A 27,473-nucleotide genomic window follows, 5' to 3' on the forward strand; every position below is an offset into this window, starting at 1 on the left:
TTAAGTTTCGTAAACCCACACCGTACTGTTCTGAGCACTATTCAAGGTAAATGGGCCATCACCTACATTCTGATTACCTGAACCCATCATTTACTGAACTCATTATCCTAACTAGATTCTCCTAATGATTCTCTCCTTTTTTAAATGAGATAATCATTCCCTTAGTCACCCAGCCCAATTTTCCTATTTACCCATAATTTCACCCATCTCCTCATCTCCTCATATCCCGTTAGTTGTTGATGCTTCACAAGGTTCCATATCTCGCCATCCTGCTGCCCACTGTCCCATCTGTATTCCAGACTGGCCCAAACAATATCAAGCTTGAATGACTGAAAGAGGCTCCAAAACTACTGTCCTACTTCCTTTCTACTCCACTAATCTCTCTCCAATTTCCTCTAGATTCTGATTCCAGATTAATCTTGTCATCATCTCCCATCTTGTTCAAATACTTTCCTTGATTCAATTATCATAATGGAAAAGATAAAATCCAAAGTATGAGACTGGCATTAAAAGACCAAAGAATTTAGACTCAGCCTACCTTTCTACCACACCTTCTGCTCTTCCCTAACACAAACCTTTCACTCCAGTCAAAATGAGCATGATCTCCTCAGTGTTTCCACACTCCAAAAATAGTTAAGTTGCTCTCATCTCTTTTGCTCACACCATCTATGCCATGGCCAAAAATTTGTAATGAATTCTTTGCATCATATCTGATTATTTGAATCCCACTCATGCTTCAGACTCAGCTTAGATCTCACATTGGCAGCAAAGTTTTCTTTTGCCTTCCTGGCCCACCACGATCTCCCTTCTTGAACTGCCACAGCTCTCACAGTCTGCACTATTCATTTGATGCTTGATATGTAATTCTTTGTATTATCAGAGTAATTAATTTTTCATGCATATGTATCTTGTCTCTTTAATCAGATTTTAAATTCCTTAAGAGCTGAGACCATGTCTCACATTCTATGAATGAACAAATAAATACCCTTCTAAAGCTTACTATAAAAAGGCAATATTAACACTGGCAAATAAAACGTGTAAAAGACAAAGAAACATTATTTCTTCATTCAAATGTATCAAATACTACTATGTTTCTGGCATTATTTAAGTACCGGAGATTAAGTGATAAGCAATACAATATAATCTCTGCCCTCATAAGGCTTATGGTATGGCTAGGAAACCATATATTAATGAAAATTTTATATAAATATATACACAAATATATATGTTTTGAAAAAAAACAATGTGTTAAGATAAAGAGAGGTTCAGAATCATTTTCATATGTTATACCTGTCAACTCATTCTGACTGGCCTACCCTCAAACCATGTCAAAAAGAAAACTGCAACCAATAGAGGCTCTCTACACTTTAGGGGAAAAAAAAGAAAGAAAGAAAGAAAGAAAAAAACAGAGAGAAGATAAACAGCAAAGAGAGTTTGTTGGAGAAATACATTTGTCCCAATCTTGATGTTCGAAGATCCATCCTTGAATAAAATTACTCAATCAGAAGGCATTACTTAGACTTTGATCATTTTGCCCTTCATAGAATTACTTTCAGGCACTATGAACGTCACAGAACTGCTTTCATGCTCAAAAGTTATACTCTAAACTTTTGTGAAAGTTTGCATCAAGATACAAGAATATAAAATCCATTTCTGCATTTCCCACTTCACCATTCAGTGTCTCCTGTATGAAGCAAAAAAAAAAGAAATTCTTTACCAGAATTTAGAGCAAGAAAATTCCAGAATTTAGTGCAAAGAAAGTTTTCCCTTATAAAAGCTTGCAATTTTTATCATTTCTAATATTTAGAGCTATATAATGTATCACATTTCTCCTTTTGTTCAGTCTCCTAAGAAATAAAACCAACAAAGTAACAAAACTCATGAAATCAAATATATTAGATTTTCTCTCTTTTCTGTGCCCTCATTTTCTATTCCTGTTTTATTAAGCATATATGTTAGTGTAAATCATTTCAATTCTTTTTTGGAATAAAAATAATTTCTTGAATAAGCTCAAAAATTAAATTCCCCTTTGTATGTCTTATCAGCATAATAATTTTAGATTTCTCTAATCATGGATATCGCTCATGTATAATCCTCCAAAGGCTAAGATGCCGTTTTTTTGAGCACGTTTCTTTTTTTAATGAAATATTCCAAACAAATGGAAAAGGGAGGCATTGGAAGCATAAAAACTGACATTCCAATGGAATCCAATTTTCATAAATCCTAATATAATACTTCAACAAGATTCAGTATTAAATCTAAAGAAATTTTTCTAAAATACATCAATTCTGATTTCACATGTGCTCCTAAATTATTTTCCACTTTTGGGAAATTTGAGATTTGTGACAAGTCTAAAATCATAAAGATTTAGTGCTAACATGTAGGAAAACCAACTCGCTCATGTTACTCTGATCATACAGCAAAGGGGAAAGGGAAATAATTTAAAATAATTTTTGTCTCTGATAACATGGACTTTCAAATTTGTAAGAGTCACCGTTTTTATTTGGGATAATTCTCACTACAAATTATAAAGCATCAGAGGGTTTCATGTTGCTAACTGAAATAGACACAAAATTGTTATATTTATATCATTAACAAATAAAACTTTTAACCAATGAACTAGATTAATCATGTGCTCACAGACTCAATCATTCTCCCTCATGCATGCTTTAAATTGGCAATATTGTGTTGTCCTTTTGGAGTCTATTAAGAGACCTTCCATAAGAAAATAAATCAGAGAAGACTCACAAATTAATGAAATGAAAGGGGCAATAAAAGGGATAGTGGCATTCTGTTTAATATTTGTATCTGGCATTTCATAACAGAATTACAAAAAAAAATGTTTAATTGATCTCACAAAATGATTCTGATTATTTTGTAAATCATTCCGATATCTATAACAAAAATTTCTGGACTTATAACTAACAATCCCCTCTTTCCAATATACATACACCATCATTACCATCACCATCACTGACCACAAGTTTATATTAACAAATTGGTAAGGTTTAAATATGGCCTTTAAAAAATTAATTATGTTTAAGTGATAGTTACTTGAGAACAAAGGTGGAAACATTTACTACATTCCAAGCCAATAAGAATAACCTTTATGCTTGCATTAAATGTTGGATTCTTTTCCAAAATGTTTCATGGCTGTCAGTTCCAGAGTATCCTGATATACTCTCTTTAGTGCAAGTGGACACAAGTGGAACCCAGAAGGAAGATAACAGACTGGAGAGAGTTAAAGAAAGTATCACAGAGGAGATAATGCTTAAACTTGAATGTGAAGAGAAAAGATAAATTAGCTAACTTAACAAGGAGAGGATGAGCATGATAGCTACTGGAGAGCACACTTGCCAAGGCACAGAGTCACGAGGAAACATGAGAGGCTATTTCTGAGGAACCGGGGTCTTTCTTTCTGTCCTCTCTAAGGCCATTATTTCTACCTGTGTCCTAAGTCACAGATCAAAGAAACTTTCAGAGATGCTGTCTTTCTTCTATATCTTTATCTACACGTCAGTCTAGCTCCTCCTCTCACGAGTTGGAGAACAAGCAAATAATTCTGCACAATGTGCAATGTCAAAAGATCAGCTTTGAAGTCAGGCAGGAGTAGATCACAATAAGCTTTAGACACCAATCAAAGGAGTTAGATTTTTGTTCTGTAAGTGATAGGAGTCATTTAGCCATGTAGAAAAAATTATTCTAGTAGCAAAATCCAGAATGTGTTAGGGAGGAGAGAACTATTAGAAGCAAATGATTAAGTGTTTGTGAATGAAGGAAGAAACAATGGCCATAAAGATGAAAGGAGACAGAAGGAGAAGACAAGTTTCAAGTTCATTAGAAAATTCCATCGGGAGTCCATTGCCTTATCCACTTATCACCAAAATTTGCAAAAGGCTATCATTCTTTCTCTAATACCCCATATAATTTTGTAGACTTTTAGTAAGAAAAAAAAAAAAGCGGAAGGAAATTGCCATGTTGCCAAGTGGAAATGATAAAGCTGATTATGTTATAGAATCTTTACTATAGTAAGCAAAAATAAATTAAAAAATAAGACACTTTTTACACTATTTTAAAATAATTTGTACTCAATATACCACTTGGAATCTGGAGTTAATTTTCAGGGCTGAATTATTTATACCAACAGGAGAATTAAAAAGTAAGCTATGACTAAAATGTGATTTTAATATAATAGATAAGACTCTGCAATAGAATAACTTAATAAGATGTAGCAACTACAAAACGAAATGATCTGTCCTTATTATTAATACCATGACTTTGACCATATCAGTCTCAATCAGTCTTTAATATACAAAGAAAGTTTTTCTCCAAATTGGATATTTTGGTTTAAGTTTGCCTTAACTTTCCACACTGAACAAATTTCATGAATGAGTTACAACATATTCCGTCATCGCTTGTGATGGATATCTATTATTTTGTCTGCCCAGCACCCTCCACTCATTTTTGGAAAATGACCCTCGCCCCTCACGCCAGCCCCACCTTGAGCCACTTCTATCCATATGGTTACTATGCAGAGCACCATGCTTGTTCAAAAGTTTAGTGGGAAGCCCAACTAACACCCAGGTCCCAGATATCCTCTGTGTCAATGACCTTTCTCACCACCTTCCTTTAGCATCCATTCTCTGAAGACCACACCCTAGTTTGGAATCACTACTAAAGAAGGGCTGTAATTCTGCTATAGCACGTCATCTAACCACACCCACGAGGCCTTTCCCTTTTCTTACTTCCATTTCACCTGTTCAGTTTCTTTCAAATCTCCAGGCCCTTACCCACTCCTCCCAGATTATCATCTTCCTCAACTCCTTTTCATGAACAGACAGAACCCCTGTTAATCAAATCAATAACTCTTTTATTAGAACCCTCCATTTATTTTCTATCCTTTGTTTTCAATACAGCAAGCCTGAGCAGTCTCCACCCAGATGAATCACTCTCAAATTCTGCTCCAGGTGACTGAGTCTCACAGAGAAAACTGTTCAACAATGTAGACTGGTGTCATTCATATTCATAGGGTCTAACCTCAACACTCCTCAGTGATAATCAGTAACCCTTTCATTTGTCCCTAGTCTGTTCACTTACACACTCATTCAGGTCACTGTGCCAAACCTTGACCACTTTCTTAAACTCCTTGTATCATCTAATCTCTCCATCTTTATCTTTAGCTCCTCCTCTTCATAATGAAAAAGAGATCACCATAAGAAAGCACATACCTTTCTACCCTTCCACTTTAATCTTACCTATTAGAGAACCAATCTTTATCTCACTTATGACTATTTCTGAGGAACCGGGGTCCTTCCTCTTGACTTCTCTAAGGCCACTACTTCTATGTGTGTCCTATGTCACACAACTAAGGAATCTTCAGAAATGCTGCCTTTCTTCTATATTTTCACCTGACTTTTATCAGGTCTTCTTCCCACAACAACGAGCAGATCAGTCTCACTTCGCAAATGAAACCATCACCACCAAAAACAAAAATCAAAAAACTATTTTCGGTCCTTCTCTCATTTTTAGCGACTTCCTATTTCCTTCTTCTTTTTCCTCACAAACTTTTTAAACTATGTACATGTATAATAAATATAAAATTTGAACATTTTATATATTTATATAATAGAACCAGATGGCAATAGTTTGAGGAGTAAGTAGAGATTAAACAGAACATATACATAAGTTTCTAACCAAATTTCCAGACTCGCCTTTTTGATTCACTATCTAGAATAGTGCCTGCATGTAACAAGTAATCAATGAATATTTGTTGGATAAATATCACCCACCTCCTGACCAAAATCAATTACACTAGAGATGAAAACCCAAGCCAAACTGGGTTCACTTCAGTTTCTTCCCTGAGAGTTGAAACTTGGGATCTAGAGCATCAAGCCAGTTTTTCCATGTGGATATAAAATGATCTTCACCGTGAATGGTGAATAAAGATATGATAGAGAAGTCAAGATGAAGAACACCCTCACAAAATTCAAACTCCTCGTTCCATTTATCCCAATTATTAAAATGCATTCTATCTTTAGTCTCTGTGAAATAACCCAATACCCTTTTAGTAAATTATCTTTTTATCTTAAACTAATTTAGTCTCTTTTTCTGTTGCTTAATCCCGAGAAATTCCTCACTAATATAGGCTCAAAATAAACATCTTAAAGCCAATTCTGATTTATTTATGATACTATACTTAGGTACCATTTACAGGGAAAGGGCAATTTTCATGTCTTCTCTAGATAAGACTATGCATACATTCATTTTATATCTACAGCCATTTTTTTAAATAAAATTCAGCATTAATTTTACCTCATGCTAATTTCATTAAACAGAGAATAGCTGAAGAACCTAGCTACAACAGTGGGTAACAAATATGGCTGAAGAGCAAACCGAAATGCATTTTAATTTGCCATTTAAAAATAACAAAGCTCTATCCTGAAGAATAGAAATTGAATAATTATCAACATTGCATTTCACAGGTACTTACCGAACAAACGCTGATGAAACAGAAATTTGCCAGCTATTAGTCCTGTGAGAATGGCGAGTAGCCACAGAAGCACCTTCAGAAGCCTCCAGCCAACTCCTCTAGGGTATTTATTTGTTACAAATGAAAAACAGTTTCCAACAACAATAACATTGGCTTCTGTTTGGCTATGAGAAACTGGGTCCTCCGCAAATATTAAGAAATTAAAGAAGATGACCAAATAAGCCACAATCATGCGAGACCAGGGATGCTGGAAATAATAACGAAAGTCTTTACCCATCCTTCAAAACTTCAATTCCGTAGTTTACCTGCATAAGAAAAGAAACATAAGGTTAGAGCAGAAGAACAAAAAATCTCTCTCTTCTTATTGCCTGTTCAGATGTATAATGGCTCAATAAAGAAGTATTTGGAAAAGATGATACCTGTTCCTACTTATGACATCAAGACAAGCCTGAGATTGAGGAAAGTAAATATTGTCCTTTCCCCATTATCTAATCATACCTATGATGATAGTGAGATTTAAGAAAGAAGAATAAAAGAGTAGAGGGAAAGGACGGGATAGGAGATGGCAGAACATTGTCCAAAATTTGGATGACTGAGACAACATGTAGAGGTCATTTCAAGAGGAAATGCAGAGCATGAAAGAGGAAGAAACAGAAAAACAACACAATACTTTTCATCTCTTAAATTATTTTTATGTTACAAACATTAACACAAACTCATTTAAAAATTAAAGCAACGTAGAAGTAAACTGAGCACATTATTAAAAAATAAACATCTTCCTCTGCCCAAATTCCTCCATTATTAATTCCTCCAAATTATTAATGTACATTAATAATTTGATGGCTATACTTTCAGATCTTTTTCTCAACATTGACAAATGTACGAACATGTATGACTTTTATAAAATATGTTCACAATCTAGTTGTCAAATAATTTCAACACAGAATAAGTTTTATGAAATAGCTAAATTTATGGCAGAATAGTTGCACCTAGGTGGGGCTGGGCCACTCTGCTTGTGGGAAGTGAGGAAAAAGGGGAGGATTTCGCAGAGGAGGAGATACCCAAGTTTGAGATTGGAAAATTAGTAGGATTATTTTCCCCAAGTGACAAAGGCAAGGTTGCTCAATCTAGGCATATGCAAAGGCACAGAGGCATCGAAAAATAGGTGACATGCCTACAGCGGTGAGTCAAAAACCTAGATGTGCACTGGAAGTACAGAAGTTTTCTTAAAATGCTGATTTCCAGACCCCACATCCAAAGTCTCGCTCAGCTCCTCTCTTCCCTCTTTGAGAGCCAGCCTGCACATTAACAACACAAGCCTTACTGGGTCCATCAGAACTGTGACTGGGCGATTAAGTCTGATTCTGGGGTTCAGTTTTGGTGAGCCCGCATGGTGCTCAGACTAAGCAATATATCTTTTTTTCCTTCCAAAAATTAAACTGATTAAATCTAGGATAAAAATGATAATAAAGATAAAATTTGACCACGATCTGCCAATTCTTTCTTCTTCTTTCTCAATTTATTTAGAGAGAAAAGAAGGACCCTTACAAAGCCAACAGTATTTGACATCCAGGCTCTATATTAGATGTCTGCACGCCTTATGATTTCATTTTTGTCATAAAAACCCTCTGAAATACTGTTGTCACTTCATTTACAGGCAAGGAAATGATGCTCACACAGATTATGTAACTTGCCCAAAGCCACCCAGCAGTAGAGCTCTGATTTGAGCCTCTGAAGTCTGACCCCAAGTCCTGATCTCTATCCCCTGCAGGCAGCCAGATCAGCTCAAGGCATTTTCCCTGCCTGAGAGGGCAGACCCAGGGCCCAGCCTCAGAGATGTCATCCTTGAATGCCTTGTAGAGATACATTCTTCTCTAAAGATGATTATATTTACTCTGTATACTTCTATAACACAGGAAAAAAAATATAAGCCATATATATGGCTAAAAGTACAAAGATCAAGCCACAAGTCTGAAGTAACTCTAACTCAGTGAAAGATCTGAGAATAGGTTCCAAGGACCCCAAATCTCAATCCAATATTCTAGGCTGATGACTGTCAATTAAAGCCACAATCTAAGTTAATGAAGACTTGTCTTAAGTATTTTAGAAAAGCAATGTAAGCACACAAAAGCATTGACAATAAAATTCAGTAAAACAGTCACTGTGACTTGGATTAATCATTGAAGTAATCTCAAGTCCCTTGTGATCTTTGTGAATACTTTGAAATATGTTCCCAGGGGCTGCAGCTCAGACACTTAGTAATGGTGATTTTTACAAGTTTCTTTTCTTTTTTTAATGTGCAATTTATCACTCAGTACCACAGCAGAAACCTGTGTGGTTCTCACACCAAAAAGAGCAGAGAAAGCAATAAAGAACAAAAATGAATATCATGTATATTTATGGCATTCAATATGTAAGGATGTCAGAATGGGTCAATTGTCAATTGAATTTCATCCAACATCTTTGGAAATGTCCAAAGACCACCACAACAAGAGAATTACACAGAAATCATAACAAGGCCAATGAGTAGTTCCTACATGCCATCAGAACTGGATAAGGGTATCATTTAAGAAGTTGCTTAACAGGTTTCTATGTTGTTTCTCTTACTCGTGAGGAATTCTGATGTAGTTGGACCAACATCTCCCCTGCCCCTACCTACAAACAATTAAGGCAGTAAAATTTAGAACACGGAATACATATGATCTTGATTCTTTTTTTAATAAACGCTTTGTGGAGGGCTGGCATACTCTTAATTTATTGTTGTTTTTAACTTCAGAATCTCGCTTCGTGAGCTAATGCCTTCATGCTCAAACTGATTTAGAACATTCAAAAAAAAAAAAAAGTGAGTGATAGCTGTTCCTCTCCACTATGTATATTGTTTCGAGAGAGAGAACTATAGTATTGAGCAACAGTCCTAAAGTAGTACAGATTTTAATTCCTACTGTATTGCTAGTATCACTTCCATGTTACAGGGAAGAAAACGAAGGCTTAGAGCAGTTGCTGACTGTTTAAGTCACATAGCCAGGAAGTGGAAGAGCCAGCATTTAAATCCAAATCCATTCCTAGCCCTGATTTTTCTAATAGACCTCAAAGCTGGAAGTGCTTCTTCCAATAAGGTATTTCTCATTATGTTTACAGTTTATTCTTAATTTCCACTAACAGATTCAGTGACTTAGATATTAACCAAATGAACAGGGACCTGTTATTGATCATTTGTTTGTTTGTTTGTTTTATTTTATTCTAAACCAGATGATATTTATTCTTGCCTTGTACTCTAAAGCTGAAGCGATGTCTTCTAGGGATTCTAAATTTCAAAACCTACAAAATAACTTGAATAAAACCTCTGCTGATCCTTACTTCTGGATTTAATACACAGGGTTGCCAAAAATTTGCCTAGGTATCTTGGCCCTGTTTTCTAGTTCCTTGGGTACCAGATATTCAGAGCACCAAAATTGTTTTCACTTCTGTAGCTCACATAAATCTTTATGATCAATATGATCATCTGGTGACTCTAATGTTAACAAGCCAGGATTGAGGTTGTTCAAACTGACTATGCTACACAGTATACATAGTCAGCAAACCCTTTTAATTTTTTTAAATTCAATTCTACAACCTTGGACGAGCTTTTATCTTAATGAAATGTGCTTTTATCTTGGCTCTTAGCATATCATAGTAAGGTGATCTATTTATGTGTTTCTCTTCCTAACTAGATCATAGGTCCTCAGAGAGGAGACTTTTACTTCCAGGGCACAGCACAGTGCCAATCATAGTGGGCTATCAACAAACACCTCCTGGATGAGCTGAGTGATACGTTCCAAAAAAGAAGCCTCGTCATTGCTTAGGAAGGATGAGAAGAAGGCAGAGAAACCTACCATCAGCTTCCATTAAGGGAAGAGAAGAGCAGGGGAGGCCAAAGACCACAATGATGTGTCCCCACCCAACGCCATCTCATTTCAGCACTAGGCTCTGCATTAACACTATGACTAAGGCTAACACTTATTGAGTACTTACCGTATACCAGCCACTGTGCTAATGAGCTTTACAAATATCTCATTTAAATTTCATAGCAGCTCAGTGAAGAAAATACTCTTATTTCACAAATGCTGAAACTGAGACTTAGAGTTTAGTATCTCATACCAAAGAACAAAACGAATCTATTCCGGAGCTGAAATTCAAATCTGGGCCACCTGGCTTCAACACTCAATGCTATGGCCTTCACCATACCAGGAGACATCAATTCCAAAATCTTGCCCTTTACATGTTGTTTAAGAAGTTCCTAATAACAAAGCCATCTGATATAAGATTTACAGTACTTATAGGATGAAATAGTCTACTTTACTATTCAAAATGACCGTGGTAGAGTTGATCTGATCATCCTTCGGCAATGCATCACTGATGTTCATTCTGTGATTTTCCAGTGATGCTTATAGAAAACACTGAATCTCTGAAAACTAGACTAATCCACATCGTTTAATTCCTGTTTGTAAGTAATGACATCATTTAGGTAGATGTAACTGTCAATATCCTGGAAGCCTCTGCTTTTTTCATGTAATAGCAGTGATGAAGATATTGGTAACTCCAGGCTGAAACGTTATATACTGCCTGATAATCCACAGGCTTTCAGTCATGGTTTTCAACTCTAGAGTTCTAATATTTACACTTGATAATAGAAATGCTGCACATTTTATTATAAGCCAGTATTTCACCTGGTACTAAAGGTTAAAAATTAAGAGAAATTCAAAGGAAAAATGAGAGAGGAGGAAAGACACTCAGGTTCGGAAGATACTTTGAACAAAAGCACAGACAAGAGCGTCTGAGATGGGTATAGAGGTGTATGAGCAGTTCTGTGTAGCTGGAACAGAGAGCACTTGGGGGTATCTTGTGAGAGTTAAGAAAAATTTGAGGCCACTTGAAGGATGACTATACAAAAATGTTATTTTGCATTTTACTGAAAAGAGAATAGGAAATCAAAAGTTTCAGAGCAGAAGGGCAATATGATTGATTGGAACAGGGTTTTGAAAAGATTTCTCTGTCAACTTGGTAAATGATCAATGGTGTGAGGCATGATGTAATGGAGAGACTAGTTTAGAGGCAAGTCCAACAGTTTAAGTAAAAGATAATCAGGTACCAAACCAGGGCAATATCAATGCCCTAATAATTGTAATACTTTGTTTGACTGAACCAGATTACCCAGCCTTCCTTCCGTATTAGGGTCTTTACAAATAAATAAAAACACTCAAGGACTTGGGAGTGTGAATTTCATTTTTCTCAACAGGGACGCTGGCTCAGGCAATAGTCTGTATATAATGACAAGTAGAATCAAGATGGAGTATATCACTTACATTAAAAAAAAATTAATGATGTGTATTGAAAAGTCCCTGATGAACTAATAAAATATGCTATACAAGAGACATGATTACTAGTCAAGTAAACTGCCCCAAAGCACAGCTCTGCTAATGTCTTAGCATCTAGTAATATCTAACCAGGTAACATCAACAGAGCATTATCACTATAGAGCTCTATTATAGGATTAAAAAAAAAAAAAAAAAGAATCTCTCCAAATTTCTTGAAGCTCCTTGGTATTTATGTCCGAAAATTCACCTGTGGGCCCTCTTAGCTCTTATTAAAGGGTTGTATTCTGTGCCTGGACTCTGCCAAGAGTATGAACACTATCTCAGCACCTTGAATCCAATTTCTTAAAAAATAACTTTTAAAAGTACCTCCTGTACTTTATTTTTTTGTGATATGCACTTTGTGATTCATATAGCTGTTTTAGACAGTTCTTGGCTATATTAGTTCAAGACAAAGTTTAAGGCTACTTTCTTCAATTACTTAGTTGTAGTATTATACTAATATATGTGAAGTTCTTTGTAGTTAACAAAACACAATTTACAATAATTTCATTTAATCCCTAGAATATAATTAGTTTTAAAATTATATGTCAAAAAGGGAGACAGAACTTTGAATTATTTAATATTTTATCTTAAAAGATAAACAATAGTAAAATATATTTATATCACATTTTACCTTAGTGTTTTTAATGGGCAACATCACACCATTAGCATGACATTATAATGATTCAAAGGAATCATTAACATTTGCTTTCCAGAAGGCAGCCTAAAGTGGTAGGAAGAATATGGTCCAGTTCTACCTGACTCTGCTATTCACTAGCTCTGTGACCTTGGAAAAATCTCTAACTTTTCTGAGATTCTATTTCTTCACCAGTAAAATCCCCATGAAAGTACCTTTCTCATAGAGTTGTAGAGAAGACTAAAGCAGATTTCATATGTAAAGTGCCTGGTCAATTCCAGGTACTTCCTACCTGAAGACCATTGTTAAAATAAAAATGACTCTTGGTCACGCCCATGAAAAATGAGCATGAAAATAATATCGACTATATATTACATTCACTGAGTTGATTGTGTATGTTACTCTCATATACAATTCAAGGATTTTAATATAACAACTCTATAAAGAAAGGATGAATATTTTCCTTATTTGAAACTGAGGCTCAGAAAGCTTAAGCTACCAGTCCAAACCACATATACAAAGTGGTGAAGTCAAGATTTGTTAATTCCACAATAACATTCATCATTTGTTTGTTCAATATTTACTGATTGTCTTTTTGTTCTAGCCACTGGTCTATGTGTGAGGGTTACTAACAACTAATGCCCCCCGTTGCCTCGTATCTTATAGTCTCATTGTAGGAAACAGACATTAAACAGAGAAAAATTAAATATACAGTATTTTAGAAAGTTATAAGTTGATGGAGAAAATTAAAGCAGGATAAAGTTAATAGGGAGTATTAAGAGTGAGGGAAGTTGAAGGTCTCATTATAAGGTGACATTTGAACAGAGATGTGAAAGAATGGAGGGAGGCAAGCAAATATCTAGGGAAAGAGTGATCCAGACAGAAGGAAATGAAAAATGGCCAAAGCTTGTGCTGAGTGCATGATTAGTGCATTTAAGGAACAACAAGGGACAATGTGACTGGATGGGTGTGAATGCAGGGGAGTATGAAAGGAGATGAGGCCTGGGAGGTAGCATATGATCATGATCAGGACTAGAGGCCACATTATGCAGGTGGGCCCTCCTTCTGTGTGATATGGGAAGCAGGAGAGTGACACAATCTGATTTACATGTCAGAAGGTATAGATAACATAAAAATAATTAACATTTGTGAGTGCTTTTTATGTTTTGGGCTTCTGGTAAGCACTTTTCATGCATTATCTCAATTAGATCTTATACCAACTCTTTGAATTTACCAGTGAAGAAAGAGAGATTGAGAAAGGTTATAATCTGCCCAAGGTCATACAGCTACCAAATCGCATAAACAAGCAGAAATACCTCTTCATGAACCCAAAGTCAATACTCTTAAGTACTATTGTGCTCCCAACACTGAGAAGTATAGTTCCATCAGGAAAAAAGTAGGAGTACTAGGAAATAGTAAGTGCTAGGTAATGACTTGCACCTAATAGGCACTCAATAAATATTTGCTGATGGATGAATAAATGAAAAACTAAATGTATGGGTGATGGTTGAATAACAGATGAGCTTTGAGTGAGAAAAAAAAAAAACACTGAAGAGCCCATTCCAGAGAGAGCAGACTCTAGATAATGGGATATTCACATTTTTAAAAGGAGAAATGGCAGAAAGGGGGAAACCATATATACATTTGCCATATATACATAAGACTTCTTCTTAGTGCATTATCTTGAATTGTTAGATGAAAAGGCAAGCATGATGAGATGACACAGAGCATTTTACATAATACAAGTGCTTAATACAGGTTTTAAAAATACAAATTTCAATTATAACAGAAGTCGAAACTTCTTACTTTCAGTCCAATACAAGAGACCTCACAACCTTTTAAATAAAAAAGCAACCTTTTAAGTCAATCAATGAAACCATAAGTGGCTTCGAGTAGGTAAGAGGAGGGTATTGGTGGGTGGCACCTTAGCTAATTTGGAAGAACACATCCATAAATCACTTCCTAGAGTTTTTCTTAGCATTGCTTCAACCTTTAAGTGATTTTCTTCCCTTGTTCTTATCCAGCAGTTCTTGGGATAACAAAGCACTAAACCAATGCAAGTTTTTGAAGCTGAGAATCTGAAAGCAAAGTAGACCTGGGTTCTCTTCTAACCAAGACATTGCCAACTCTTCATTAAAATGGCAAAATATTTTTCAGACTTTTCATGTTATAAAGTTGAAAAATAATCACCAGTTTTGAATTCAAGACCTCCTTTTCAGTGACATATGTTTATGATAATCTAAACACCAAAGAAAGTAACAGTTAATAAAAATAAAGTTCATTCATATCTAAAATTATTTTTTAAATGATCGACAGTTTAAAGAAACAAATTACAAAAACAGACAAGAACTGGTTTCCGATCACAAGGGTCAGATGGAGGTGGGATGGGGATAGGGAGTAAATATCTGAGTCAAAATCCATAATTACCTATATGGATTAGGAAGTGCATGGCAAAAATTCAATGTTACAATAAAAAAATACCTTTTACAGGGATTCTACTATTCTTTATATTCAATGAATTGGAAATTTTTTCTAAAGACAAAACAAAACCTTGAAATCTTCCTAAAAGTCCTTTATATATTTCAAACAATATATTCATTTAGAAATTAGGGGGAATATCTTTATTCAACACACTTTCACTAAAAATATATATATATATATATATATATATATTTGTTCACGAGACTTGTATCTACACATAAGTACTAAAATAAACATGCCATGTTTACTACCATTCTCTTCTCTTTCTCTCTCTCTCTCTCTCTCTCACACACACACACACACACACACACACACTGTTTATTGTTCCACAGCTGGTAGAATGAACAATGGCAGCCAAAGTGTTATCACATGGGTCAAACACACTTGTGGGCCTGTGGTATTTTCGAAAACAGGTATCAACAATAGCCTTATTTAGTTATGATGAAGTTAGTAAACACCCAAACACTCAAATATTGTTTTGCTTTTAAAGAGAACACCCGTGAACGGCAACTTGTTAATTTAATTAACAGACGATAGATAGGGCTTCTATTCAATTCCTACCCCAGGAATCAGTGAAGCGAGGAAAGTTCAAGGTCTGCTCTGGTGACATCTCTTACCCCCTTGTTGCCCAGGAGTTTGAGGGTTCCCCGCCAAGAGCCTTCCCTCTAGGAGTCTCCTCTGTCCTCTTCCTGAAGGGCTGGTGCGTCTGCCCCCTCCTAGACACTTTACCCTGCCTCTTTGCCTGCCATCCTCGGGAAGGGAGAAGGAGAGGAGCCGGGGGATTCGGGGTCGGGGCGCCTGGCCGCTTCCGCATTCGCGGGCAGAGATGAGGAAGCCGCCAGGCTGCGGGCAGCAGGCGGGAGGGCTCCGCTGCGGCTGGACCGCGCGGCGGGAGGCGCGCCCAGCGCGGGGCCGCGTACTCACCCGATGGGGCAGCGCGGGCTCGGGGCGTCTGCACACTGGGGACACGGCGTTGCACAGCTGTCCGCCGCGCCGGCGGCCTCACTGGGCAGAGCGGCGAGACAGGCCGGCGATTCTCTGTCGCCGCTGCTGTCACCGAGCTATAAATACCCGCACGGCCCACACCCGCCGCTGCCTACGCCGGGCGCCCTCCGCAAAGTCCGCTGGCCGCGGGCCGGGCAGTGGGAGCACAAGGGCAACGGCGCCGCACAGGTGACCGACGTGGCTCCAGCTGTGCGGCAACCTCGGCAGCTGGAGGCATGGCCTCCCGCCGCCCCCGCCCTCCCGCTCCCTCCCCTCCCGCCTGCGCCGCGGGCAGACTCCAACCCGCGCGCTCCACGGCGGAGCCTGCCCGGACCGGGCCAGCTTCTGCAGAGCTCGCGGATGCGGGCGGGGGACGCCCTAGGAACCAGGCGGGGCCGGGGGCGGCAGGCTTTAGCCTAGCGTGTCCGCAGCGGTCCCTTCTTCTTGGGGGGAGTCGGCAGACTTCTAAAACCCACCATCCTGCAGGGAACCAAAGAGGTTCCTAGGTGGAATGTCCTCAGAGAGCTGCAAACTTTGTAATGCAGCCTCTGGTCACAGAGCATCCTTTCTGCTTTAGTCTATTGGTAGTATGGAGGTGAGGAAATTGAGAGAGACAGAGCCTGAGAGGAGTATGAGAAGTCTTATACTTACTTTCCAGCCTGTCTGGTCTGACATACTCATGCAAATATATTCACACATATACACACATATTTATAAGCACACACACATTCATATATACTTAGAAAATAACATATATATATACACATATATATATATATATACACACACACACACACACGTATATAACTACACATATAAAAAGCACACATACACATACACAGTTTTTAACCTTTCTGCATCCTGAAGCTCTCAGGAGCCTATTATTCTGCAGTGCTTAAATGATTCATCTGTAGCTTGGGAGAAGAAGACACTCTGACTGCATTTGGCCAATTCCTTTATTCTCGATGTAATCTTTTTTCCATCGTATATATGTGTGGCCTTTGTTTCCTTCCACACCCAATAACGACTGCTACCTCATTTTATCGGTTGCTTATAATGTATTAAAAGCTGCTATCCAGCATACTGATGTTCCATGCTGATGGAAGTGATCACTAGTTTGTATAACAAATGGGAAAGGGGATAATTCTTATATGTCTACAATAGCAAACTTATAAGGAGAGAACTAGTACTTCTGTACTGGCAGCATGATTCAGAAATGGGTTGAGTAGCAAGAGAGAGAACTGAGATGTTAGCAGATTTTACAGTGGGTTAGAGAGAGCCATTGCTAAGTTTTGCAGTGTAGATAATTGACACAGGGATAATTGGGAGTTCACTGCCATACTTCTCACAAGTTTGACATCTTTCCCTGCTTCTAAGAATGATCACATACATCTATTTTGTAGTCATAGTTTGTGGAACTATCTGATAGAACTCTGAGCTTAGTAAGATGCTCTTTGGTGAGGCTTCCAAAAGTTTTCTCAGAGTCATTACCTATGCTAGCACTTGGTACATTTAACTATGATATTTATTATATTTTGCAACATCTTTTTCTTCCCTATTAAGCTACAAACTCTTTGAGGGCAGAAACAGTCTTTCTCACTATGGTATCCTCAACACCTAATATAGTGAGTTATAGTAATGGGTCAATAAATAGTAGATTAATCCTAGAGATTAATAATTAAATTCTCCTGTGCTTTTATAATTATGATTAGGACTATTTTACAAAGAATTACTGTTTAACATGGGTTTCATGAGCTATATTTTCCTTGTATCTCTATTTAAAACAAGGAGTCTTCAATCAATTGAAACTAGAAAATATTAAAGCTTCATAAATAATGCAGCATAATACTGAGGTCTGGGCTTTGAACAGAGAACACAACTCCTATCGTTGAAAGGTAGTCTGTAAAACATTGTATTTCAAAGGCTAGTGGGGTAAAAATCATTGCGCAGCTCCTTCTCTGTCTACTTGAAAAACAGAACTCTCTCCATCCAGTCCATTGTCAGTTGGATTACATGGGTGTCTACTAGAATGAACACAGCTAATCAAAACCGAAATGTCTAGCTTCAGTTACGTGGAGCTCGTTACCATTCCTTTGGATCCCTGTCTTCTTAATACAGTCTTACTTTCTTTGATAATAATTTTAAGAATAAGCTCAACCAATGCTCACTATTTGCTCTTATTTGAGAGCTCTCAGGGTTTAAAGAAGATAGTTCTCCAGAACTACTTCAATGCAAAATATTGAAATGGGCAAGGTTTTCTTCAATATTGGTATTCCTTTTATACCATTGACCAAGAAGCTTGTGCCTTTTGCTTCAAGAGCCACCCAGGATCTCCATTTTAGCCCTATCTAAGGATCAGACAGGGGAACTATTTCTATACTTTATCTTTGTCACAATAGCATGTAGTGATAAAAGCTCAACTTATTGAAGGCTTATTGTGTACCAGGCTCATTAAATGCATTAAAACATTTAATCTCTGCCACAGACTCATGAAATAGATTCTATTAGTATCACTTCCATGTTTACCTTTGAGGAAAGAGACACACAGAAACTGTGGAGTTTAGGCAATATCTCAGACTAGCCAGAGTGATGGCGCGAGGATCAGAAGCCAGATAATGTGGCACTCCAGCCCACATATTAACCCCTTACCTTATATTCTTCTCAATGTACCAGGAAAGAGATGTGGGTTTTATAGTTAGGAGACCTGGAATAGGGAACATTGGTATGAATTTGGGTTCCACCACTTAAGAGCTACAGCCCTAAGCAAATTGCATCTATAAAATTACAATAAGAATCCCTAGATCTGCCTTTCTTCACCATTGAATTTGTGAGATGTTAGACTTAGGGTTCCAAAGAAAGTCATTTGTCCCGTTTAAGGACAGATTCTACTCAGGTTTTGGCTACTGTTCTCCCTATCCTCCAGTCTCTTTCCCTATCAGTCACTACCATGCAGACCTGTTAGGAGTTTAAAATGCCCTAATATGTGTCCGGCACCTATGCAGTATCAGGTACATAAGCGGTGCTCAATAAAAGCCATTCTTTCTTCCCATTAAAACTTACTGTTCTATAAAAACTGTCCTTAAGACAAAAATCTATTGATCCAGTACACAAATGGTGATTACTTACTCACTTAACCATTTCTCCAGTGTTGGTCAGCAGTGTTTAAAAATGGAAGAGATAGAAGCTCTAGGAAGAAACTAAAATGGAAGAGCTTCAGATCTCCCAATCGCCCCACCCATATTTTAACCCAGATAGTTCCATTTATTTTCTATATAGGAATTCAGCAAATTGGCCACAATTTTAGAGTGTCAGGACAATCATAGGAATAGTTTAAGTAGGAAACTCTCAAATCACACTATCCAAACATATACCTACTCCACCTCCGCATAGTCAACCCTGCAGACAGGCTTAAAATGTGTCTTGTTTACATATAATTTCTTTGTAAAATCTGAGTACAAAAATGAGAAGTAACTACATGAGGTGATTTTTTTTGTTCATCTCATATATCTCACTCAGTAGGTTGAAATACATTGTATTTAAAAAAAAAAGACAAACTCAATATGCATTTCAAAAATTGGTAAAAATTTGTATTGTGACTAAAATATATCCCCTCTAAATGGCCCTTTTAAAGCAAAAGGAAACTATAGCTGGAAGCATCAATAATCTCTACCAAGTCAATCGGTAAACACTTTTATCAGTGATTTGATGGACTACAAGCAAAACTATTTTTAACTTCCAATTGCTCATTAAGATGATGCTAATTAATTGTGCACCCTAAATATAAACGGCATTATTTCCTTATTGCCAAAGAGGCAAGAATAGAAATTTGAACATAATCCATAATTTTCTTCTGGTATTTAAAGGCTAGTGACTCTCCTGGCCAGGATTTTCCTCAACAGTCCTAATTGCAAATGTCCAGTCTTATTGGACCCAGTGAACACTGATATATTTGAGGTCATATGTCCTGAATTTTGCTTGGGAAAAGATGGTCATCACACATCAACTGTTTGGAATACTAGAGCATGTGGCCTGGAATTCTGGTTCTTCCACAATGTGGTAATATAATATTAAGTAAATTACTTAATTTCACTGTACAGTACTAGTACCTGTCTCAGAGGTTATACAGGGATTAAATAATGTGTGTTATATTCTTAACATTTGGTCTGGTACATATTAAGTTCTCCATAAATGCTCTTTTTATTATTATTATCGTTCATCTCATCCTTGTCCTGCTTATATTCTGCATGTACCAGAGTTTCTTTTACCAAAGGACTGATTCATCTAGTCTTTACTTCAGCCTACAAATGGCTGGGCAAAGGGATTTTTCCGTACAGTTTTTAAAGTGAAGGAGTCATGCAAACAGAGGGTGAGGTAGCATTCTTAGGAGTAGAGCTGTCATTTGCTTGATGGCAGCATCAGCCCTGACTCACATGGACCTGTCTCGAAGAATCTGCATAAATGCAACTGTTCTGTCAGAGTCATTCCTCTTGTGATGACAGAGAGGGGCAATTTTTCACTGCCCACTCCCTTCAGATTCTTTCACTGCCTTCTCTTGCCTTCTCCTCTGCCTCACATCCACTCTTGCATATACAGAGGCCCTAAAAACTGGCCAGTGCCTCACTTCCAGGGAGCAGTGTTTAATAGAGATTGGTGATGACTTCATCTCCAGGATGGTTTTAAATGGCAGATTTGCCTCTGGGCAGCTTTGCCCTTCTCTTTCTTCTTATTTGGTTTCTTCTAAAACAAATAGTCTTCCTTTTTCTGTTTCCAATAGACCCACTTAGACAAGGTTTGATAGACCTAGCCCAAGGCGGGGGTGGGAGAGGCTAGATTTGGGAGAAGACAAAAATATACTGGCTTTCAAGAGACTTGATTTCATGTAAAGTACCAAATACACCACCCAATCAATAAATATATCCAAAGCAACTAGTCCAGCAAAGCACTACAAAATGCTGAGGTTTCAAAGATAAATACAGCGTGGCTGTTTCCTCAGGAAACTCACGATCTAAATGAGCAGACAAGAGACAGCTTATAATAACCATAAATAATAATACAATTGACATATGATTGGGGCCAAATGCATTTTACTGACCATAAAGGCAATAAAAGTTTGAAATGGAGAAATAAAATTGTCCTTAGGAATTGCTATAGGAGACAAGATGGAAGAAGTAGCTTGAGGCAAACATTGAATGATAAGGAGAATTTAGATAAACAGAAAAAGAAGAAAAGAAGAAATGCCAGCCAAAGGGTCACAGCACAAAAACAGTGCTCATTACCCAGAAGATTCTCAACAAATAGGACTGAAGCAGGGGCTAAAACAAGAATGAGATTAAGAAAGAAAGTGGGGAGAGGCAACAAAGGAAAGGAGCCAGGAGGAGCAGGAATGCTATAGTCCATTCACAGGAGTGGATAGTAAGAGATAGTGAATAGTCATTTGAGGAAGTAGAGAAAGCCAAGTTGTTGAGAATGGACTTCTCAGTGCCAGCTATTTTAGTGGTAAGCGGGTGGGGGCAAGGAAACAGGATAGAAAGGGTAACACGAAAAGTAAGAGAAATACTTTGTACCATAAATTTAAATAATAAGAAATGGAAATTATTTACTTCTGAATATGGAGACAATGGTCATACTTTCATGTAACCATGAAATGAAAAACAGTAAGCCTCACCCTCGCCCCACAGACTGGAAGGACAGTTTTGCCCACCCCGCCTCCATGTCCCAGTTCACATGAAATAAGGGGCTTGGAATGCCTTTTTTCAGTATCAGAGTCCCTTCCTTCATCACAGTTGCTCAGCCAAGATGGCCCACTCCTCTGAGTTTTAGTATGTCATTAAGAAAATGAATCTCACATAGAGCTTTATCTTCTCATAGTGAGCACTTATATGTGTTGGATATTATAATAATGAAATTCAAAATGTTGTAAACTAACTTATGTATGGCACAACCTACATATCCTCCTATCTATGAGTCAGCAAATATTTCCTGTCCTAACTATATTAGTTTCCTCAACTGCCATAACAAATTACCAATATAGTAGCTTCAAACTACAGAAAGTTATTTTCTCATAGTTCTGGGAGCCAGAAGTCAAGGTGCCATCAGGGCCACACTCCCTTCAAAGCCTCTAGGAGAAAATATTTCCTTGCCTCTTCAAGCTTCCAGCGGTTTCTGGTATTCCTTGGCTTGTAGATACATCGCTCAAATCTCTACCTCCACCTTCACATCCTCTTCTGTGTTCAAATTGCCATGTTCTTTCTCTTACAAAGACACCAGACTTTGGATTTAGGACATGCCCCAAATCCAGGATAATTTCATTTCAAGATTCTTAACTAATTACATCTACAAAGACCTTATTTCCAAATAAGATCACATTCTGAAGTCCTGGTGGATATGAATTTTGGGAGGACACTATGCAAACTACTGCAGTCATAAGTAAGCAAGTGTTTCTCATCTGAATGTCATAATTTGACTTATAGTACTGGGTTATTTTCCCAAGATAGGTTAAAAATACATACGAGAAATTATTTACTTAATGATAAATTTTTTTTTGTAAATATCTCTCCAAATATTGTTAAGAAATCTCTCACATTATGACTCCAGCATTGTACACTGCCGAGTTTTTGTTTTGCTTCTATTTTCAGGGATTTATTAAGCCTCTAAATGCTGAAGTGTTGTATGTTATTTAAGCTTCCTTTCCAAAATGTAAAACTGTCCTTTTTATTATTATTATTTATGCCTACAGCACCTAATCTTCCTCAGTGGTCTCCCATCCAAGTACTAACCAGACCCGACCCTGCTTAGCTTCCCAGATCAGACATTGGGCTTGTTCAGGGTGGCATGGCCATAGACCATGGATCATGGCTCCACTGGGATATGAACCAAGGACCTTCTACATGTAAAGCAGACATGCTAACCACTACACTATGGACCCACGTCCCAAAACTGTCATTTTTAGGAAACTCTTCTTTGTCAGATACTTCCAGGTTCTGGCAATATGGAGGTGAAAAAGACCAAGTCCATGCTCTCACATAGCTTGTTCTAGTGAGTGAACAGATGGTAAACACAAAATGCATAATGACATAATTTCAGATGGTGAGACATGCTAGTAAGAAATTTAGGTAGAATCAGAGCATTGAGAGAGGGTGACCAGTTCATGTTTCTCTCGAGACCTTTATGCAGAATAATTAAGCTAGCTGCTTGCTGCCACAACTTTATGTCTATTTCCTCCATTGTATTTTTACTAGAGGAGCTAAAATGTCCACATATTACACGAAACATAATCTTCCTATAATATAATCACAGTTCTTTATGTCAAAGGGATGTTCTGGTCATTGCATGACCAAACACAGATTGATGCACCCATGGTGTATCTATTCACAATTAACTGCATTCCAGGCACCATTCTAGGTGCCTACAGACACAGAAAATAGACATCAAAAATCTCAGTATCCTGTAAACTGCCGTAGAATGGGGCTTACATTCCAATACTAGACATGAAAACAGAAAACCGAGGTTTAATCCTCAGCTCTAACTTTTACTTCTCCCTTACCCTTAGCAAATCATTTTATGGTTCTAGACCTCAGTTTCTGAGTCTGTAATGTTAGGAAATTGGACTAGACAATCTTTGAGTGTCCTTCTGACTTTAGCAACTCCTTTATTTTAGGATAGACAGCAACCCGATTTTCCATAGCTAAGGAGCCACAATTATCCCTGGAATCATGAGTAGAAAACAATAGCTTGGACCTTGGGATCTGTAGTTTGGTGGGTGGTATCATTGTGGGGAAAGATGACATTACCTATATGGAAGCAGAGACTCCAGCTTGGAAATATGGGGAGCAGATCTAGCCTCAGGGGGTACTGACCTGCCAAACACTAGACAGGGAAATCAGTGGCTTCAAGAAAAGATTGAATTAATATATATGGAACACTTAGAACAGTGCCTGGCACAGAGAAAACCTCAATAAATAAAATGGTTGCTATTATTGGCTTGCTTTACAAGAACTGGATTACACTTAGAAAGCCAAGGTAGAATAATTTAGCAGCCAGGGTAAAGCTTAGATAGGAAAGCAGCTACTTGGTGGTCATGCTGGTGTCCACCACATACTGCCTGCACCCTGAATGTTAATCCCCACCCACCAAAGGTGCAAATAATGAATTTCTGATTTGGGCAACTAAGTCCACATATTAAATGGAACAAAGAATATAAGTCTTCGTGAGGGCTTTGAATAAAAATATAGTCATGAGTCACTTAACGATGGGGATGTGTTCCGAGATGTGTTTATTAGGCAATTTGATCATTGTGTAAATATCATAGAGTGCACTTACACTATCTAAGATGGCCTAGCCTACTACACCTAGGCTATATGGTATAGCCTATTGCTCCTAGGCTACAAGCCTACACAGCATGTTACTGTACAAAACATGAGATTAAATCAAGCACAAGAGAAAATGATGACCCAAGACACATGGTGAACATGAGATATAAGAGGTTGCTGCTGTTATAGCATACTGTTTTACAGCAAATTTTTTTATAAGTAGAAAGAGTACACTCTAAAATAACAATTGAAAGTATACTGTAGTAAATACATAAACCATATAGTAATATAGACATTTATTATCATTATCAAGTATTATGTACTGTATATAATTGTACATGCTATACTTTTATACTGCTGGCAGTGCAGTAGATTTGTTTACACCGGGCATCTCCACAAACATGTGAGTAATGCATGGCACTAAGACACTACAACAACTATGACATCATAAGGTGGTAGGAATTTCTCAGCTCCATTATAAACTTATGGGGCCACCATTGCATGTGGGACTGTTACTGGAAAGTGGGGATCTTCTCCCGGTGCATTGTCCAGGTTCTTGATGTCTCGAACAAAGAATTGAGCAAGACACCAAAATACAGTAGAGAAGAAAAGCTTTATTAGAAGGGAAAGTACACTTCCAGACATGGAAGAGGGCCTGAGCAAGAGAAGCGTGGCTCAAAAGGCCTGGTAACAAAGCCTTTGGGGTTTTTATTCCTATTTGCTGTGGGTGGTTACTTTTCTTAGAGGGGTGGGCTTTCTTGATTGACAACTAAGATTGACAGGACTCAGTGATTCATCATTTGCTTTCTGCGCATGTTCGTTCTCAGAATTCAGTCTGTTACAATGATATTAATGAACTTCTGGGCATATGTATCATATTATAATGATGGTATAATGAGACTCAGGTGAGCTGAAGACCCTTGGGGTCTTCATTACGCAGGTGCGAGTGACTGGCTTAAACTGGTACCTAAGTCTCTGCTTACTTGTTTCTTTGTGGAAGTTATTTTTAAGCCTAAAAATGCCTTCTGGCTTGCTTAATTGTGGGCAGATTAGGGTAGACCCCTTCTAGGATAGGATGACTTCAATGTCTTTGCAGGCAGACCCAAAATCCCCTAACTTTACTGTATAACTCTTTTCTAAGAGCCATGAACCCCCTTATCATTAATATGGATGTTGAGGGAAAGAAGGTCTCTTTTGTATCTGCTTCCTGCTGAGAAGGGCCTTTGTCCCTGCTTATTGGGGTTTCATGGAGCTCTTTCCCTTTCTGCCTTAGTTAGACTGGAGTCTTAGATTTCCTGCTGAAGTGCCGCCTCAATTCCTAGACAAGGAAAAGAAGATACGAACTTGTTATTGAAATCATATATCTATTAATTTCTATTATTGATTTGCCTAGTAAGTGAATAAAGGGCAACAAGCTTGGTTAAAAGCTTGTTTACTCCTTAAAGAGTAAAAAAAAAAGACCTTTGGCCTAAAGTCTCCTCCTCTCTCAGACTCTAAGGGCCCTGACAGGCCTAACACTATTTCTGCTAACAATTGGGTGATAACCCTTATCAATAGCCAGAGGATCTGAGTCACCAGTTTCAGGGCAATTATCAGGATCTGAAGGAAGGAGAGGGCCTTTTTTTCCCAAAGAAAGGAGGGGAGAAAACTTACCTAGGTTTACTAAAAAGATTAAGAACTCTGTAAGAGTTCATTTCCTGCTAAAAGATTAAGAATTTTACAAGTGATGTCCAGTATCAGGGCCTCTCATTAACTGAAATATCAATATGGATATGCAATGCGTGGCTGTAATAAATTGGAGTTTAGACAATAATTTTGAGACACCCAGGTAAGGATGGTGAATATTCCAGCAGGCAATTGTACACACAGCTCTATAACTTAGGCAAGAAACTAGGGCTGACACAACAGATGTGCCAGCCATCAGCTGGCACCGATGAGTCAGTGTTTCTAAAATGTAGTCTCCAGACCATCTGTGTTACAGTAAACTATGGTGGGTGTTAAGAGCAAATTCCAGAACCCACCTACTGCATCAGAATCTCTCGCAGCAGAGTTTAGTAATCTTTATTTTAATAAGCTCCTGAGTGATTCTTATGCATATTTGAGTTGGAGAAATATAGGCAGAGGAAATTATTGATTTCATGGCTCTATTGATAAAGTTGCATAAGGAGAATGTAAGAGAAAAGGTAGTCATGGAAGCCTTTTGATATGGCCCTGTAGCACCTAGAATTTAGTCACTTCACACCACCTATTGAGTAGGACTCAACCTAGACTTCACATTAAGGTAATCTGATACTTAGGATCCATCCCAGAGCAATGAAATTCATTATCTCTTAGAGGGAATGAAGTAGGTCCTTTCACTCCACAGTCCCAAATAGTTGCCCTACACCAAAGCTTGCAAACTGGTAGCAATTTGGCCAGCAAATTATTTTCTTTGACCCTCACGCTACTTTAAAACTTTAACTTAATTGCAAATATTTAAAAGCCGATACACCTCACATTAGAAAAAGAAAAGAAAAAAAAAAAACCGAATGTATATCTTCTTGTGAAAACCTGAAGAACTGGCCTTGCTGGGCCTACATTCTTGAATGGCAAAATAGCTGCCCCAACAGGGCCTTCTGCAGTCATTTAAATTATCCGCCTGGTCACCTGACCTCTGAAGGCATTGCACACTCTCAGGGGGCTTTAGCACCTCAGCTTCCCCGACGCCTATCTTGCATCCCAGTCTTCATCTCAGCCTCTAGTCACAGATCCCGACCGTCCCTTTAAGCATGGCACATAGTTTGGACAAACAACTTGAAAGAGGCCTCGCCTTATCTTTGGATTTTATCCTCTGATTTCTAGAGCCCATGTCCTGGAGCCGTAGTTGCCTAAGTGTCAGGTCACAAGGAGAGAACTGATGCAGCTGGTGCAGCTGCCCTGAAAGCAGCGCTCGCCTCGGGCCAAGATGAAGTCCGACACTGATACTGACACTTCTGCATTCTACCGACAGGGCTAGGCTCCCTGCTACCCACAAATCTGCTGGATACCCAGACTCCCCAGAATGACCCCTGGCAAGCCCCTCACCTCGGTGAAACCACTTTTCTTTGGGAGGGAGCAGCCTGCCTTGTTTGACCAGACAGCTTCCCTAGGTCTGTGAAGGGTTGGATTTGGTTAGCAGAATTTGAGAAGTGTGACTCTCC

General features: G+C 38.0%; 1 protein-coding gene across 1 annotated transcript in view; it reads right to left on the reverse strand.

Annotated features, from left to right (window-relative positions):
* TMEM117 (transmembrane protein 117) overlaps positions 1–16,063 on the reverse strand; it is a 375,424-nt gene extending 359,361 nt beyond the window's left edge. The window contains exons 1-2 of the mRNA XM_039882251.1: positions 15,926–16,063; positions 6,491–6,795 (exon numbers count right to left, since the gene is read on the reverse strand). Of these exons, the coding sequence (XP_039738185.1) occupies positions 6,491–6,767 (277 nt within the window). The 5' untranslated portion in view covers positions 6,768–6,795; positions 15,926–16,063. The remainder of the gene's footprint in view (positions 1–6,490; positions 6,796–15,925) is intronic.
* Between the last annotated feature and the right edge of the window lie 11,410 nt (positions 16,064–27,473).

Source organism: Pteropus medius, unplaced genomic scaffold (genome assembly GCF_902729225.1).
Source record: "Pteropus medius unplaced genomic scaffold, Ma_sr-lr_union100, whole genome shotgun sequence".
Lineage (NCBI taxonomy): Eukaryota > Metazoa > Chordata > Mammalia > Chiroptera > Pteropodidae > Pteropus > Pteropus medius.